At 43.7% G+C, this 12,122-nt stretch overlaps 2 protein-coding genes across 6 annotated transcripts in view; one reads left to right on the forward strand and one right to left on the reverse strand.

Annotated features, from left to right (window-relative positions):
• Positions 1–6,284, forward strand: part of RCCD1 (RCC1 domain containing 1) — a 47,576-nt gene extending 41,292 nt beyond the window's left edge. Inside the window, exon 7 of one of the 2 annotated variants that reach the window (XM_049705800.1) lies at positions 5,934–6,284. In XM_049705800.1, coding sequence (XP_049561757.1) covers positions 5,934–6,112 — 179 coding nt within the window. In that variant the 3' untranslated portion in view covers positions 6,113–6,284. Of the gene's footprint in view, positions 1–916; positions 3,819–5,933 lie in introns of those variants that run through there. The other variant, XM_049705799.1, reaches the window with a different exon arrangement.
• Positions 1–11,389, reverse strand: part of PRC1 (protein regulator of cytokinesis 1) — a 29,278-nt gene extending 17,889 nt beyond the window's left edge. For 2 of the 4 annotated variants that reach the window (XM_049705788.1, XM_049705789.1), the window contains exon 1: positions 11,202–11,389. In XM_049705788.1, coding sequence (XP_049561745.1) covers positions 11,202–11,212 — 11 coding nt within the window. In that variant the 5' untranslated portion in view covers positions 11,213–11,389. The remainder of the gene's footprint in view (positions 1–11,201) is intronic. The other 2 variants (XM_004278272.3, XM_033402866.2) reach the window with 2 other exon arrangements.
• Positions 11,390–12,122: the final 733 nt, after the last annotated feature.

A 12,122-nucleotide genomic window follows, 5' to 3' on the forward strand; every position in this document is an offset into this window, starting at 1 on the left:
ATCCATAAATAAATAAAATAAATATTTTTAAAAATACAGTGGTGCTAATTATATTTATCATGTTCTATATTACATCCCTAGTACTTATTTATCTTAAAACTGATTCCTTATAACCTTTTGACTGCCCTCATCCAATTCCCCACCCCCAGCCTCTACCTAAGACTCTAATCTTTTTCTATGAGTTTGTTTGTTTTTGAAATATAACTGACCTATAACACTATGTTAGTTCCTGTTACAGAACACAGTGATTTGATATTTCTATACATTTCAAACTGATCACAATAAGTCTAGCTATGATACGGCACCATACAAAGATATTACATAGTTATTGACTATATTCCCCACACTGTACATTTCATACCTGTGATGCATTTATTTTGTAACTGGAAGTTTGTATTTCTTAATCTGCCTCACCTATTTCTTTCCTCCCCCTACCCCCCGACCCCTCTTGGCAAATTCCTGTTTGTTCTCTGTATCTATAACTGTGTTTACATTTTATTATGTTTGTTCATTTGTTTATCTTTTTAAATTCCACATATAAGTGAAATTACATGGTATTTGTCTATCTCTGTCTGACTTATTTCACTTAGCATAATGTCCTGTAAGTCCATCCATGTTGTCACAAATGGCAATAATTCATTCTTTTTTTATGGCTGAGTAATATTCCAGTGTGTGTGCATGCACACACACATACATACATACACACACAAACATACACACATATTCTTTATCCATTCATCTACTGATGGGCACTTAGGTTGCTTCCATATCTTGGATGCTGCAATGAACATAGAGGTGCACATATCTTTTCAAATTAAGTGTTTTGTTTTCTTTGGATAAATACTCAGGAGTGGAATTGATAGATCATATGGTAGTTCTATTTCTAATTTTTTTTTTTTTTTTTTGCGGTATGCAGGCCTCTCACTGTTGTGGTCTCTCCCGTTGCGGAGCATAGGCTCCGGACGCGCAGGCTCAGCGGCCATGGCTCATGGGCCCAGCCGCTCCGCGGCATGTGGGATCTTCCCGGACCGGGGCACGAACCCATGTCCCCTGCATCAGCAGGCGGACTCTCAGCCACTGCGCCACCAGGGAAGACCCTATTTCTAATTTTTTGAGGAATCTCCATACTGTTTTCCATAGTGGCTACTCCAATTTATATCCCCACCAACAGTGCACAAGCGTTCCCTTTTCTCCACATCCTCACCAATACGCGTTATCTGTTGTCTTTAATAATAGTCATTCTGACAGTTGTGAGATGATTATCTCATCGTCGTTTTGATTTGCATTTCCATTTTGATTAGTGATGTTAAGCATCTTTTCATGTGCCTGTTGACTATCTGTATGTCTTCCTTGGAAAAATGTCTATTCAGATCCTCTGCCCATTTTTTAATCAGGTTGCTTGTTCTTCTCCATGTTGAGTTGTGTAAGTTCTCTGTATATTTTGGAATATTAACCCCTTCTCAGATATTTTCAAATATCTTCTCCCATTCAGTAGGTGGCCTTGTTGTTGTTCTTAAATTACAACTATTAATTTATAGAATGACTAAAAGTTAAAAAATAATCAGGTGTTGGTGAGTATACAGAAAAGCCAGAATTTTCGTATACTACTGCTTGGAGTGTGAATTGGTACAACCACTTTGAAAACTGTTGGCAGTATCTGCTAAAGCTGAACCCAGCAGTTCCATGTCTACATATGTAGAAATGCACACATATGTACCAAATGTGTGTACCAGAATGATCAAAGCAGCACTACTCATAATATCATAAAGGTAGAAACAACCTAGATGTCCATCAACAGAATAGAGAAACAGTACATTCCTACCATGGAATAATACAGCAATGAATAAAAAAACATGGGTGAATCTCAGAAACATCATGTTGAACTATGCTAAATGAAAGAGGTCAAATGCAAAAAGACTACATACTATATGATTCTACCTTATGAAATTTTAGAAAAGGCAAAACTATAATGAAAGAAAGCAAATGAACTGCCTGGAATCGGGGCAGGGGATCAACTGCAAAGGGGCATACGGCAGCTATTTTTAGGGTGACAGAATGGTTCTAGATCTTAATGGTGATGGTGATTACATAACTATACACAGTGACCAAAATTCAAACTGTACACGTAAAATGAGTCAATTTTACTGTATGTAAATTATACCTCAAATCTTAAAGAAAAAAAAAAAAGGGAGGTAAAAGAAACAACTAAGATGGAAAAACAGAACAAAAAGTTGAGGAAGAAGAGGAAAAACAGCCAGATAAGCAAGCATCTATCACTACATGATTCCAATTATACAAAGTTCAAAAACAGGCAGAACTAAGCTTTGCTTTGAGAAGTCAGGATAGTGGTTGTCATTGTCCTGGGAAGTGGTGACTTTTGGAGGGCACAGGAGGGGTGGTTACACAGCGTGTGCTGACTTTATGAAAATCCATCGAGTTTGCACTTGATCTGTGTGCATTTCTGAATATATGTTATACTTCAGTTACAAAAAGTTTATTTAAAAATTATTCACTGTTTATCTGAAGCACAAATTTAACTGTGTACCTTGTATTTTATCTTTCAAAAAAAACTTTAGTTTTCTTTTTTTTTTTGGCCTCACCGCACAACTTGTGAGATCTTAGCTCCCCGACCAGGGATGGAACCTGCGCCCTCAGCAATGAAAGCGCGGTCTTAACCACTGCCCGCCAGGGAATTCTCAAAAAACCTTTACTTAAAAAAGTTTGCTTAGTCTGCTTCACACAGCATTTAAATAACAGAGATTTTCTCTCCTTTCTTGGTACACCTGGATAACAAAGAGACCACTCTGGCACCAGAGAGACTAAACTCTGGATGTGCTTTTCTATCAGTCAGCCAGGAGGCCTCCAACAAGTCACTGAAGCTGTTTGTGTGCAAATGATGAGGATAGAGGCTCTCACTGGCCCCCTCTTTGTCGCAGCATATTCAGGGGTTCTGAATCACCAGCCTAGATCTCCAAGAACATCAGTTTCTCCATAGGCTTTTTTTTTCTTTTCTGCTCACTTCTTCCTTCCTTCCTTCCTTCCTTCTTTCCTTCCTTCCTTCTCTCTCTCCCTCTCCCTCTCTCCCTCTCTCCCTCCCTCCCTCTCTCTCTCTATTTATGTTATTTTTGGCTGCATTGGGTCTTCATTGCTGCGCTGGCTTTCTCTAGTTGCGGCGGGCGGGGGCTACTCTTCGTTGTGATGTGCAGGCTTCTCATTGCAGTGGCTTCTCTTGTTGTGGAGCACAGGCTCTAGGGCGCACGGATTTCAGTAGTTGTGGCACGTGGACTCAGTAGTTGTGGCACGTGGACTCAGTAGTTGTGGTGCATGGGCTTAGTTGCTCCACAGCATGTGGGATCCTCCTGGACTAGGGCTCGAACCCATGTCCGCTGCATTGGCAGGCGGATTCCCAACCTTACACCACCAGGGAAGTCCTCCTTAGGTTTTAATATATTCACATCCAAGACATTTCTCTAGCCAAGAAATCCCAATTCAAAGGTTGCCTGTCCTAGTTCAATAAAAGCTTCTGCACAAATACCAGCTGCCTATACCAGATGGCCAATTATCAATACCCACATAATGAAGAGTGTTTAAAAGAATTTACAGGGACTTCCCTGGTGGTCCAGTGGGTAAGACTTGGCACTCCCAGTGCAGGGGGCCCGGGTTTGATCCCTGGTCAGGGAACTAGATCCCACGTGCATGCCGCAAATAAGACCCCGGTGCAGCCAAAAATAATTATTAAAAAAAAAAAAAAAGAATTTACTGTACTCCATTTTAGAAATGTTAACAGGTATCAAGGTATTTAATATAATCTCAATGAACTCAAGTTTAACTAAAGTGCTTCCTCAGACAAATAATCCCTTTGCACTTCACTTTTAAGACAAAAGAACCCACAAGTCAAAATCCTAATTTTAGCATTTTATGTAAAATAACCTATACAAGAGGGACTTCCCTGGTGGCGCAGTGGTTAAGACTCTGTGCTCCCAATGCAGGGGGCCCAGGTTAAATCCCTGGTCAGGGAACTAGATCCCACATGCATGCCACAACTAAGAGTTCACATGCCACAACTAAGGAGCCCACCTGCTGCAACTAAGGAGCCAGTGAGCCACAACTAAGAAGCCAGCGAGCCGCAACTAAGGAGCCCGTGTGCCACAACTAAGCCCCAGTGCAACCAAATAAACAAACATTTTTTTAAAAATTAAAAAATAAAATAAAATAAAATAACCTACAAGAGGACTTCCCTGGCAGTCCAGTGGTTAAGACTCCGTGCTCCCAATGCAGGGGGCCCAGGTTGAATCCCTGGTCAGGGAACTAGATCCCACATGCATGCCACAACTAAGAGTTCTCATGCTACAACTAAGGAGCCCACCTGCTGCAACTAAGGAGCCAGCAAGCTGCAACTACGGAGCCCGTATGCCACAAGTAAGAGTGTAAACAACCCAAATGGCCATCAACTAATGAACAGGTAAATATATACCTATACAATGGAATAATATTTGACAATAAACCTTGAAAACATGCCAAGTGAAAGAAGCCAGTCACAAAAGAGAACATATCATGATTCCATTTATGTGAAATATCCAGAATAGGCAAATCTATAGAGAAAGAAGTGGATTAGCAGTTGCCTAGGGCTGGGATTCAGGGGAGGGAGGTGGGTGGGAAAAGGGGACTGAACGCTTTTAAACGGATGATAAAAATGTTAACTGACTGCAGTGATAGTTGCACAACTCTGAATATACTAAAAATATTAAATTGTGACATGTTAAATAGATGAATTGTATAGTATGAGGATTATATCTCAATAAAGCTGTTATTTTAAAAAATCTGGCACATAATAGGAAGTTGTGAAATTTGTGACTTACTTGAAAAACAGATATGATTGCTAATTCATTTAGTCAAATTACTTCTACAAAATAAAATGACATGAAATTGGGATAAAATTCATAGATCTCAAATTCAATTAAAACCAAAACAAACACCTATACAGCAGATGGACTGCTAAACTCCAGCAGATGGGCCTAAACACAATTTGTAACAATGAAAAAGTTAACCCTCCCTTGGAGCTGATTACTTTAACAAGTGTTTGGAATTACCAAATATTCTAGAAGCAGTTCTCATGACAATATAATTTTCTCTTTTTTTTGAATTTTATTTATTTTTTATACAGCAGTTATTAGTTATCTATCTTATTAGTTATCTGTTTGATACATATTAGTGTGTACATGTCAATCCCAATCTCCCAATTCATCCCACCACCCTACCCCACCCCCGCCGCTTTCCCCCCCTTGGTGTCCATACGTTTGTTCTCTACATCTGTGTCTCTATTTCTGCCCTGCAAACCGGTTCATCTGTACCATTTTTCTAGGTTCCATATATGTGCATTAATATATGATATTTGTTTTTCTCTTTCTGACTTACTTCACTCTGTATGACAGTCTCTAGATCATCCACGTCTCTACAAATGACCCAATTTCGTTCCTTTTTATGGCTGAGTAATATTCCATTGTATATATGTACCACATCTTCTTTATCCATTCGTCTGTCGATGGGCATTTAGGTTGCTTCCATGACCTGGCTATTTTAAATAGTACTGCAATGAACATTGGGGTGCATGTTTCTTTCTGAATTATGGTTTTCTCTGGGTGTATGCCCAGTAGTGGGATTGCTGGGTCATATGGTAATTCTATTTTTAGTTTTTTGAGGAACCTCGATCCTATTCTCCATAGTGGCTGCATCAATTTACATTCCCACCAACAGTGCAAGAGAGTTCCCTTTTCTCCACACCCTTTCCAGCATTTGCTGTTTGTAGATTTTCTGATGATGCCCATTCTAACTAGTGTGAGGTGATACCTCATTGTAGTTTTGATTTGTATTTCTGTAAGAATTAGTGATGTTGAGCAGCTTTTTTTTTTTTTTTTTTTTTTTTTTTTTTGCAGTACGCAGGCCTCTCACCATTGTGGAGCACAGGCTCCGTACGCGCAGGCTCAGCGGCCATGGCTCACGGGTCCAGCCGCTCCGCGGCACGTGGGATCTTCCCGGACTGGGGCACGAACCTGTGTCCCCTGCATCGGCAGGCGGACTCTCAACCACTGCGCCACCAGGGAAGCCCTGCTGAGCAGCTTTTCATGTGCCTCTTGGCCATCTGTATGTCTTCTTTGGAGAAATGTCTATTTAGGTCTTCTGCCCATTTTTTGATTGGGTTTTTTTTTAATATTGAGCTGCATGAGCTATTTATATATTTTGGAAGACAGTAAAATTTTCAAAGAATTAAAAAACCCTTCACAACATTCCAATTATACGAGTTTAATTCTTATATCATTCTGACACCTCTTTCTTACATCCCTGCCATTACCCTTACTTTCAAAAGACTTCCCTGGTGGTCCAGTGAGTAAGACTCCACGCTCCCAGTGCAGAGGGGCTGGGTTCGATCCCTGGTCCAGTGAGTAAGACTCCACGCTCCCAGTGCAGAGGGGCTGGGTTCGATCCCTAGATCCCACACGCATGCTGCAACTAAGAGTTCGCGTGTCGCAACTAAAGATCCTGTGTGCCGCAATTAAGATCTTGTGCGGCCTAAATAAATATTAAGGGGAAGGAAAAAAAAAAAGACAGCCAGAATCTCACCCCTCCCCACTTCTGCCTTTACCTCCCTGGTCCAGGTCACCACTATCATCTCTTCATCTGTACCACTACCCTGGTCTTTTAACTGGTCTCCCTGCTTCTGCCTTGGCCTCCTTACGCTTATTGTGTGCACAGAAGCCACAAGCCTCCATGCCCTCAAAATCCTCCAGTGATTCCTTATCTTAGAGGAAAAGCTTCTGCCTTTATAAAGGCCTCCAGAGCCCTTTAATCTACTCCAGTCACACTGGACTCCTTGCTCTTTCGGGAACCCACCGGGCACTATCCTACCTCAGGCACTGGTATTTGCTATTCCCTCAACCTAGACTGTCTTCCCCTAGGTGTCCCATGGCTTGCCCCTTGCCGCCTTTAGATCTTTTCTCAAAGATCACCTTCTCAGGGAGGCCTTTCCTGACCATTCTCTTTAACACTGCAACTCCCCTTTCCCACACCTTCAGTACTTATCCCCTTTCTCTGCTTGATTTCTCTCCATAGCACTTATTACCATTTAATGTAAAATTTGCTTATTACCTTTTTATTTTGTTATTAAAATGTAACCTCTAAAGGGCAAGGATGTCAGTTGTGTTCACTGCTGAATCCCCAACACTTAGAATGGTGTCTTATATATAATAAACATTCAAGAAGAATTTTTGAATAAAGATGTTTCAAAAAAGCTGTATGATCTTACAACACCTGAGTGCAGTCACTGTGAATAATAATTATCATGGTATACTACTCAATCTACAGATCTAATGTGATCCCTATCAAATTATCCAGGACATTTTTCACAGAAATAGAACAAATAATCCTAAAATTTATGTGGAACCATAAAAGACCCAGAATTGCCAAAGCAATCCTGAGGAAAAAGAACAAAGCAGGAGGCATAACCCTCCCAGACTTCAGACAATACTACAAAGCTACAGTAATCAAAACAGCATGGTACTGGCAAAAAAACAGACATTTGGATAAATGGAACAGAATACAGTGCCCAGAGATAAACCCATACACCTGTGGACAATTAATCTTTGACAAAGGAGGCAAGAATACACAATGGGGAAAAGACAGTCTCTTCAGCAAGCAGTGTTAGGAAAGCTGGACAGCTGCATGTAAATCAATGAAGTTAGAACACACCATCACACCACACACAAAAATAAACTCAAAATGGCTTAAAGACTTAAATATAAGTCATGACACCATAAAACTCCTAGATGAGAACATAAGCAAAACATTCTCCTACATAAATTGTACCACTGTTTTCTTAGGTCAGTCTCCCAAGGCAATAGAAATAAAAACAAAAATAAACAAATGGGACCTAATCAAACCTACAGGCTGTTGCACAGCAAAGGAAACCATAAAAAAATGAAGACAACCTACAGAATGGGAGAAAACATTTGCAAACGATGCGACAGGTAAGGGCTTCATCTCCAAAATATACCAACAGCTCATACAATTCAACAACAAAAAAACCAAACAACCCAATCGAAAAATGGGCAGAAGACCTTAATAGACATTTCTCCAAAGAAGACATACAGATGGCCAGCAGGCACGTGAAAAGATGCTCAACATCACTAATTATTAGAGAAATGCAAATCAAAACTACAGTGAGGTACCACCTCACATTGGTCAGAATGGCCATCATAAAAAGTCTACAAATAACAAATGCTGGAGAGGGTTTGGAGAAAAGGGAAACCTCCTACACTATTGGTGGGAATGTAAGTTGGTGCAGCCACGATGGAAAACAGTGTGGAGGTTCCTCAAAAAACTAAAAACAGAGTTGCCATATGATTCAGCAATTCCACTCCTGGGGCATACACCCAGACTAACTATAATTTGAAAAAATACATGCACCCCTATGTTCACAGCAGCACTACTTACAATAGCCAAGACATGGAAACAACCTAAATGTCCATTGACAGATGAATGGATAAAGAAGATGTGGGGCTTCCCTGGTGGTGCAGTGGTTAAGAATCCGCCTGCCAATGCAGGAGACACGGGTTCGATCCCTGGTCTGGGAAGATCCCACATGCCACAGAGCAACTAAGCCGGTACGCCACAACTACTGAACCTGCGCTCTAAAGCCCGTGAGCCGCAACTACTGAAGCCTGTGGGCCTGCAGCCGTGCTCCACAACGAGAAGACACCACCATGAGAAGCCCACGCACCACAATAAAAGAGTAGCCCCCGCTCGCCACAACTAGAGAAAGCCCACGTGAAGCAACAAGGACCCAACACAGCCAAAAATAAATGAATAAATAAAATTTTAAAATAATAATAAATAAATAAAATAGTGTTTAAAAAAAAGAATAGGGGCTTCCCTGGTGGTGCAGTGGTTGAGAGTCTGCCTGCCGATGGAGGGGACACGGGTTCGTGCCCCGGTCTGGGAAGATCCCACATGCCGCGGAGCAGCTGGGCCCGTGAGCCATGGCCGCTGAGCCTGCACATCCGGAGCCTGTGCTCCCTGACGGGAGAGGCCACGGCAGTAGGAGGCCCGCATACCACAAAAAAAAAGAATATATATGTGTATAACTGAATCACTTTGCTGTACAGCATACATTAAACACAACATTGTAAATTTCAATAAGACTTTAAAAATAAAAGCATAAAAAATGTTACAAAAATAATCATCATGGTACAATTATGTAGTGCCTTTCTAAACGGTTTCAGGTAATCCCCTAAAAGGTGCAAACTTGAGACTTTTTTCTTAATACATCACTGAAAAATTGAGGGTGCTTACAAGAATACCACCCAAGAATACAGAGGTTGAAAAGGGGGCCAATTTTTCCAGTCTCCTGAACTTAAGTCACTAGACTGGAAGATATCCCAAATGACCCTCTAAATGATTTCCTACCTTCTGGCAGCATTCTACTGATACACTGTCCTATTTTTTCCTAAACAGCCCTCCAGAGAAGCTTTGTTAAGCTCCTCTGTACAACCTGCTTCAGAAATCGATAGCCAATAGTCAATTCAGTGACCATTCTGGTTATCATGTTCCTCAGGCATACTTCTCACAGTCCTCTCTATTTATTTATTTATTTTTATTTTTATTTTTTTGCGATACGCGGGCCTCTCACTGCTGCGGCCTCTCCCGCTGCGGAGCACAGGCTCCGGACGCGCAGGCCCAGCGGCCATGGCCCACGGGCCCAGCCGCTCCGCGGCACGCGGGATCCTCCCGAACCGGGGCACGAACCCGCGTCCCCTGCATCGGCAGGCGGACTCCCAACCACTGCGCCACCAGGGAAGCCCCACAGTCCTCTCTAAATATGAATACCTGAAATCCAGATTACCTGAAAGTCTGGTTTTGTTAGTAGAGTAATTCCAGTTGCTCTTTTAAAGCCTAATTATATCTGTCAGCCTGGAACCAAAGTTAATTGATAACTTTTCCTCCCTCTTCATTTACTTTCTTGAAAGCAGTAGATGCCTGAACAATCCAAAAACTGTTAATGGACTTGGAGTAAGAGTTTCCTGTAAAATGTCATTTAAAATTTTACTAGTCCTCAAAATGCGTCATTAGCTGAAACGCACAGCAGCTTAAATGTGCTTTTATATAAGATATTTGTAATCCACAACCTTACACCTGAGATCTGTTTTTCCAATGGTACCAGTGATTTGTACTACATTCCCATTCTCACGAGGGCAAGCATTTGAAAAAGAACGGTCGGAATTAGTAATCATGGAAAGAGGAAACTTACAAAGCCATACATCAATCAGTTTGACTAATAACTATAAATTATTTTAATAATGAATCATCACAATGCTTCACCCACTACTTATAGAAAATAAGGTTAACAATCTGCATCGCTTTTAACACAAAAGTCCTATGCACCAGCATTATTTTTATTTTAGAGATGAGCAAACTGACATTCAACATTTTTGCCCAAAGTCATAGGCTGGTAGGTGGCAGTGTGGTGCATCTGGTCCCAATTTCAATTCGGACACTCCTTTCCCAGCACTGCCTGAGAAGTTGTTAAAACGACGGGAAAAAAATTCCTTTATCGGAGTTTTTCAACTTGCAAGAAAACCAAGCTATCTTTCCAATTCAAGTAAAGTGTTAACACTGCAACCCAGATACATCGAAAAGCAACGATAAACTAAAAACTGCACGTCTTTATTTAAAGAAAAACTAGAAACACTGACCATAAAAGACTCAGGACTTAGAACAAGCCGTCGGTGCCAAGCAGCAGCACCTGAGACGCTTTGCTGGCGGAGAGGGTGGGGCTCGCGGACGCCAGCTCTGACCGCCCCGCACCGGGTGCGCCGCGGGCCCGCCTGGCCTCCCGCCGCTTCTCCCGGGCACCTGCGCTCGGCCCGCACCCGGGCGTCGGGGCCTGCGGGAGCCCGCGGCCCCGGGGAAGGCGCGCGTCAGGTCTGGCCTCCACCCCGCCAAGGGCCCGCGGCCCGTGCACCGGCTCGCCACTTCCCAACCGTGGCTGGCTTCTTCCAGCCTCACTCGGGCGCCGGTTAACGAGACACCCCGGCCCACGGCCTAAGGCGGCCTTTCGGACTCCGCCCAGCCCCGCCACCGCCCCGCACCCGGGACCGGCACCGGCACCGATCCCTCCCACGCCCCCTCGACTCCCCCACAACCCGCACCTTCTCCTCATGGTGGACGCTCCAAGCGAGCGGGCGTCGAGGCCCCGACCCTCTCCACGCGGGCCCGAGCGCAGCAACCACCCGCAAGCACCGGCGGTCTCACTCCCGGTAGCCGTTCCGCGAGCCGTTAGGCCTGCGCAGAATTTCAAACCGAACCCTGAGGCGGAGGAGCGCCGCGATTGGTGCTGCGTCCCGTGGCTCCTCGCGAAGCCCCGCCTCGCCCCGCCCCCCGGCGCGCCGTGGCTAGGGGCGGGGACTCGCGCACTGGGCGTGGGAAGCGCTCGCGCGCCGGCGGGAGACCGGATCGCTGTGTGCGCGTGCGCGCGGCTCTCTTGTCTCGCTTTGCTGTAGCCGGGAGGGGACGTCCAAACCTTGCGAGACGGCAACCTGCTCGGAGTTCCGCCCCGCCCCGGCGCGGTTTTGATTCGAAGTGCACGTCGCCGCCCAGAGACCGCCCGGTGTCCGGATCTCCCCGGCGTGGCGCGTAAACGGCCTTGCCGCCCTCAGCCGGAGGGGTGACATGAGAGGGATTAACAGAAAAGCCTGGCGCCGTAATTTGTTTCCCTTGCTCATTCAGGCAGCAAGGCTGGGGACCGAGCAGTTTCCCCAGATGTAGGAAACCATGACCTAAAGGGAAAGGGAAGGGACGGTCACTGAACCCTGCTCACCGGCCTGGTACCTTTCTAGACGAGTGATCCCATTTAATCTCCCCAACCATCCCGCTAGGTATTATCGCCATTCTACAAAGGGAACTGTCTCAAAAAGGTCTGAGTGACTTGCCCAAGTAACGACTGGTAAATGAATGGAAATTACCTGGATCGTGGTTTTCTTTCAAATTACCTGGATTTATATAATTGTTATATAAAAATTGAAAAACTCAAAATCGACAAAGTACTTTTGTATCCTTGCTACATGCCTTAA

This window comes from Orcinus orca, chromosome 2, assembly GCF_937001465.1.
Source record: "Orcinus orca chromosome 2, mOrcOrc1.1, whole genome shotgun sequence".
NCBI lineage: Eukaryota > Metazoa > Chordata > Mammalia > Artiodactyla > Delphinidae > Orcinus > Orcinus orca.